This window comes from Temnothorax curvispinosus, unplaced genomic scaffold (genome assembly GCF_003070985.1).
Source record: "Temnothorax curvispinosus isolate PA1 unplaced genomic scaffold, ASM307098v1 QBEX01014995.1, whole genome shotgun sequence".
Lineage (NCBI taxonomy): Eukaryota > Metazoa > Arthropoda > Insecta > Hymenoptera > Formicidae > Temnothorax > Temnothorax curvispinosus.
Genome location: NW_020224775.1, coordinates 273 through 7,230, shown reverse-complemented (window position 1 = coordinate 7,230; position 6,958 = coordinate 273). Strand labels below are relative to the sequence as shown.

General features: G+C 45.7%; 1 protein-coding gene across 1 annotated transcript; it reads left to right on the top strand.

Moving 5' to 3' along the window:
- The first annotated feature begins 2,556 nt into the window (after positions 1–2,556).
- Positions 2,557–2,961, top strand: LOC112465190. The gene has a single exon (XM_025032620.1). The coding sequence runs from the start codon at positions 2,557–2,559 to the stop codon at positions 2,959–2,961; it is 405 nt and encodes a 134-aa protein (XP_024888388.1).
- The last annotated feature ends 3,997 nt before the right edge of the window (positions 2,962–6,958 follow it).

Genomic DNA, 6,958 nt, shown 5'->3' with positions numbered 1-6,958 from the left:
TCGAAAGCTTCGGCAGCGCGTCTAATTGCCTCGAGCTCGGCGTAAGAGCCCCATGATCGCGCGTCTCCCGCCAATTGCACGGAATGCTGAACGACCTGTCGGCTTACCGCCGGCGACGGCGTGCTTCGCCGGCTCCTCTCTGCTACTGGCCGCGGCTACGGCGTCGCCCGTCGCTCCGCTCGGCTTATTTCCTCGGGCGTCAAACGTGCAAGGACCACCCGTGGTTGGCCTAATAGTTGGCCGCGCACCGTTTTAGTGCACGGCTTCAAGGTTAGGTTAGGTCAAACTCCCCGCCTGGCAGTGTCCTCGAATCGGATCACGCGGGAGTATTAACGGCGATCGGCCGCGAGGCCTCACGCCACTCTGACACGCTTGGCTCTAGAACACCGTGACCGCCGGGGCACGAAGCCCTCGGGGCACGCGCTCCGCCTAACCGAGTAAGTAAAGAAACGATGAAAGTAGTGGTATTTCACCGGCGATGTTGCCATCTCCCACTTATGCTACACCTCTCATGTCTCCTTACAGTGCCAGACTAGAGTCAAGCTCAACAGGGTCTTCTTTCCCCGTTAATTTTTCCAAGCCCGTTCCCTTGACAGTGGTTTCGCTAGATAGTAGATAGGGACAGTAGGAATCTCGTTAATCCATTCATGCGCGTCACTAATTAGATGACGAGGCATTTGGCTACTGTTAAGAGAGTTATAGTTACGACCGCACCGGGGGGTCTGGGGGGGCGGTTAGCCCCCCCAGAGTCCACCTCGTGGTCGGAGTGCGACTGAACGTTATCAGTACTTCCCTGCACAGCAGTAACGGAACCCGCCACCGTGGATTTGCCCATACAGAGATACATACCCTTCGGATTACGTACTCCCGGTATAGGCGACACCTCTGGCCACTGGCAGACACGGTTTCCCGTAACGCACATATGACTCACATTGTACCTGAGCTGTTCCCCAGGTAGCAGGATTAAATCCTGCAGCGAGCATGACCCACTTGGATTAGATCAGCTCCACTGACAGGACCGGGGTGCCAAGGCACCCCACTAACAGGTAATGCGCAACATGAGCTTCATAGCGCTGACCCACACTAGGCCCTCTATGCCGCTCACTTGGCTATGCGAAACCTCTGCCCCTACGAGTCCGACACCATCTGGTAGGGCACCGGTAGCCTCCCGGCGGGGTTCCCTATCCCCGTAGTACTCGTGTCGAGCGATCTTAGCTCACGTTTGACGAGTCGCCGTCGCTAGTGCCATGCCACCAGCTACCACGTAATCGCACGAGTCACCCCGTACTGTTAACGCGTCGCTCATCGGTTGCCCGGGGATCCGGGATTCGGCAGCAGTCAACGCGCCTTAGGAATATACGGCACGTGGTGCGCCATATACCCCGCTCGTATTGGGCACCTCCTACGCATGAGCACGCCGCGCTCGCCTCGCGAAACGCTACCTTGTTCAGTACTACCGGCTGCATCCGTTACCCAGCTGATAGGACCTGGGATTGGGCAGCAGCCCAGCAGTTTTATGGGTAAAGGGCACAGGGTGCACCGTTTACCCGCGCTTGCTTGAATTTCTTCACGTTTACATTCAGAGCACTTTGATGCAAAATCGCGCAAGATTCGACGTGTGGCGCAACCAGAAGCTGATGATGATGTGGTTAACAAACTATACGTGGATCAATGCTTTAAAATGTCGAGCAATTGACAGAAAGAGTCAGACGAGAAGCTAGCTGTGTTTGAGAAGGATCTTCAAGCGTTACGGATTGTGATACACGAGCTTCGACATTTGGCCACCGCTGAGTCAAAAACGAACAACAGCAACAATGGATAGCAACAAATGGAACGGCTATGAACGATTAACGGACGACGATGAACGGCAACGACGAACGGTTCAGGAACGGCTCAGGAATAGCTATCAAGCAGCTAACGAACGACTCAGAAACAGCTATGAACAGCTAGCGAATGGCTATGAACGGCTAGCGAATGGCTATAAACGGCTAGTAGACAAAGAACGGCTATTGAAAGATAATGAATGGAAATAAATGGCTATTGAATTGTTAAAAAAAGTTTGAGATATAAATCATAATATAATTTCTTTGTGCATATTATATATTACGCACCGTTAAAAAAAAAACATGACATCCGATGAACGTAAAAATATCGAGAATTGCATGCTCCAGCGAGAAGAAATTTTCCACGAAGACACGTCATAGTTCGGGGATACGACGACCTGTGGCAGGCTGACATTGTCGAGATGCGCCCATACTCACATTTCAACAAAGGTTACCATTATATACTGAGCAAGTATGCGTGGGCTGTACCGCTCAAGAGTAAAGGTGGAGACGGCTGAAGTTATCGCCAAGATAATTCGAGAGAGCGGGAGATGTCCGAAAAACTTACAAACCGATATGGGGAAGGAATTTTACAACACCAACGTGCAACGTCTCGTGAGGAAACACAACGTCAATCATTATTCCACATATTCGGTGTTGAAGGCGTCAGTCGTCGAGCGATTCAATCGCACGTTAAAGAATAATATGTGCGCGCAAGCATCGAACGATCGGCATGCGGCCCATCGACGTTACTCCAGCAATCGCTAAAAGACTCTTAACCACGGTGTACAGCGCGATCAAGATCGCAGGTTTGACAAAGTTCAAAGTAGGCGATCGGGTACGCGTTAGCAAGCACAAGACAATTTTCGAGGAGGATTACACACCAAATTGGAGCACCGAGATGTTTAAGATCGTTAAAATGCAACACACTAATTCAGCAACCTATCTGCTGGAGGACTATCGCGGAAAATCTATCGTTGGAGCGTTCTATGGGCACGAGTTACATCGCGTGGCTTACCCGGACACGTATCTCGTGGAGAAAGTACTGCGCAGGAGGGAAGACGAGGTCTACGAGGTGAAATGGCTGGGATTCGATGGATCGCACAACTCATGGATACACAAGGACAATGTTATTTAATTCATGCAGATCGTATTTTAAAACATATGAAAAATAAACTATGTAAGAAATATTAAATAGATACATGTACAATATTTTTATTAATATCCCTTCCAACAATATAATATACGTTACATTACCTTACTTTATGTTACATTACGTTACGTTACCATACATACATACGTACATACATTACATTACATTACATTACGTTATACTATTACATTTTATACATACAATACACTACGTTTTCGGAGGGAGTATTTGATAATGTCCCCACGGTAACGTATCGATCGAATCGGGTATAATGTATCGCTTATCGTCGTACGGACTCAGAGTGATCTTCGCGGATGGTGTTCACATCATGCATATTTGATCTTATAGAGAACTGCTGTCGCGTCATTTCAATTGTATCCTTCAGACACCGCGTGTAATCGTCGAACGTTATAGTACGCGCTACGACGTTACTCTTGACACTTTTTGCTTTTTTAGTGTCTTTTTTACCATCTACCTTCAACGCATACATCTTCGTTCTGAGTCCAACGAATTCTGTCATGATTGCGCGATTGTTTTCGTCTTTCATTAAGCCCGGCACCTTCTTGTTTGCAAGTGGTATACCGTACGCGTTATTTATCGGATAATCGCTTGTGTCAAATCTGTCGATGTCGCGTTTCATCGTCTCGTACACATCGTCGCACTCGATGTGGTATATAAGGCTGTCCGTATCGGTGTATACATAACTTTACATTTGTCGCGATACAACGGTAACATGTACTCGTGATGAAATTCATACAAACATGTCTTGGATATATCGAGGATGCACATAGATTGCCACGTAGATTGATTTGTTGAACTTCACTTTGAGTTTTCGCATTTCTATTGTTACTAGATTCTTCGAAAACACGCTCCTGCTGTGAAAGTTTGATTTCGCGATCATTGGCTCCGCACCGTATCGTCCGTCCCAGTATGTTAATAATGTTACATCGACGTGATTGCGCACATTCTCCATAGTTTTACCGAATACAGCGTTGTTCATTAATTTATACAAATTCTTTTTGAAATCGTTTTTGGCTAGTGTTCTAAATTTTGTATTGAGTTCGATGTAAGCGCGGAGCCACGCAGATTGAGTGAATTGCAATACGCAATGTATCTTTGTGACGCAAAGGCCATGGCGCGTGCACTGCTGTAGGTTGCGATAATGAATGACGTAACGCTCCTTATTGTATAAAGTCGCGAAAAGTTTGTTCTCTCGTTTGCCGGGCGGCTTATCGCTCGTCGGACAGAACGGTAGATCAACGTGCGCATCATGCAAACACTGTGGATACTCGAGATCAACTTCGAGAATATAACCTGTGAGTGAATCCGAAGCGATCGCGTTCACGTCAAAGTTCGAGATGTTGTTGACCCATCGAAAATCTGCGTAGGGCAATGGCTCACACATCGCCCAGCCGTACAAGTTGTTTACATCGAAATACATCAGGTACGACGATGATTTCGACTAATCGTGAGATTGCATGTACTTGTTATTAGCTTGCGCGTATCTACCGGAACATTGACTAAGACCGCCGCGAATACCACGTTCGATAAACATTATTATATCAATGTCTGTGAGTAGTTCGAAATTAATGCGTGTATGTTTTAACATAGCGTCCCACGTGAAACCCGGTAGAGTGTAATAATGCGCTGGATCGAGTCCGTAACTCGCGACGCAGCTATCGCGAAAATTTTCAAACACGTCGGTCAATAACAAGACATCGGTTTTTAGGTATAGATCGCTGTATTCACCCAAGGTTTGAATGGAAAACCGTTGCCAGACGTTCACGGCGTGCGCGTAATAGCTCTCGGATACGGTGTCACCGGTCAAGGAACTGTAAAATGAATCGCGCGGTGGTAAACATATATCCTCCAGCTTTTCGACGCAGTCAATGTACTCATACAGAAAGACACCTTTTTGCGTCAATAATTCAAAATCGTTGTTGGATAACGTGGAAAATTTTGAACGTATAATTTTTAATTTATTATTATCTAGGAAGGATGACAATTTTGCGAGACTCGCGCTCAGAAATTTATACGAGTCGATAAATCTTAACTTTATATCGTTTCGCAAATCAGATCTTTCCGTGGTGTCTTTCACGTGTTTAGTAAATGAGATGTACTTTTCCTTTGTTATATAGGCAGTACATCGATCTTGCCTTCGAACGCAGTAGCTATCTCTTTGATAATGAAATGTGCATCATAGCCCGACAGATTGTGGAATATTACTGGGATGAAGTGAGAATTCTTATAATTCAAATTGCATGTCGAATGTGCGGGACCTCGATACCTACCGGTTAAATGACAGTGATCGCGTAACCGCGTGTCGTCTGGCGCGAACGGTTTCTCGCACACGTGACATTGCGTCAGACTGTTAAATTTTTTCCACTCGTCTCGCGTAAAATCCGCCATGGGTACATTGTCGGACAAGATGTTCTTTACGCGATGCGCCAATCCTTTGAGTTCCTCGGCAAACCACGCGACGCAGTCATTATCGCGACGAAATTGATACGCGGATAATGAGTCGTCGTATGAGCAATGCACGTAATATCCGACGCTAAATACCTTATGGTGTTGGTATATGCCGGACGTTTCAGGATCCGCTGCCGTCTTCTCCAGGGTACATTCCAGGTCGGCGTATACGATAAATGGAACTCGTTCTTTCCTGCCGTAGTTGTTGAATTGCAGCCACTTGTCGTTATCGCTCGGTAACTTGATCGCGCAGTCGTTCATCTCCCGACAGTCGATGGTGTGGGCTTCCAATTTCTCGCTCGTGTAAAAATAGTGGAAACATCTGTAAATAATGAAATTTTTTTATATATCTTTTACGTAAAAATTATTTTTATTTTTTATTAGGATGTATACTCACCAATCGCAAAAGCATTTTCGGCTATGGTGCGTGCTCAATTGTGAGCTAACAAGACGCGATACATTTTTTATCCAGGTAAAATGTCCTACGTTAGCATCTTGCGGATCTTCCACGTACAACAAATTTATGTGTTTGTTATTTATCTTTCGATCGGTGAGCCGTATTGGAAGGATTGTATGTTGATCCTTGTTTTTTTTCTGGATGGCATATACGTTGATTGAAATGACGTTGAGATCTTCAAATTTTTTAATTTGACGCATCGACATTGGGAATTCGATGCCTTGTAAATTTAATACTGTTTTATAATGTGGGTATGAAAATATTCTATTTGTATTAATTTTGGCTGGATGTAGAGCAGCCACCACTGACCACATAAAACATGCATTGTCCATTGATTCCACGTTGATCACTGCTTTCTTTAATTTAATTTCTTCCGGTAAATTGATGTAACACCCCGCGTGCAATGGATTATGTTTGTTTATATTTAGCATTAAATTATGTATACGCGACAACGCCCACCCGCTGTCACGTTCCTGGAATTCCTCCAGCGATGCTAAAGTGGGCTCGATAACGCGCAACTCATACCACTCTTGCAGATCGGACTCGAGAAGAAGTTCATAGCTTCTCAAATAAATACTTTTGTTTGCGCGTTTATCGCCCGCCACAAACTCACCGTTGAACATTGTGTATATTTTTACACTGTCATGTTGTTGTATGACGTTCCGCACATGATCAAATACAATGTTTCTTGCATCTTCGAGAAATTTTCGCGGTTTAATGTGATCGGTATTGATCACCGCACCAGTCAATATGCGACTTTCGAAAGCCGTATCTATCTCGCGCCATCTGAGTCCTGTCTCACTCGCACTATATCCTGCACCCACATGCACGTGACGTATCGAATCTTTCAGACCTTCGAGTCGTGCGATTTGAGCCGCCAACGAAGTTGGTTGCCTATGTTGGTTGTCGATTGATAATCGAGGCTGTTTATTTCGGCTTTGTTCTTCCAACACTTTGATAAACTCAACACATCGTTGCTCCCACGCGGCAAAATCTTCGATCGAATTCAGTCGCTCGGATTGCTCCTTCAACTCTTGCTCCAACAACTCATGCTCC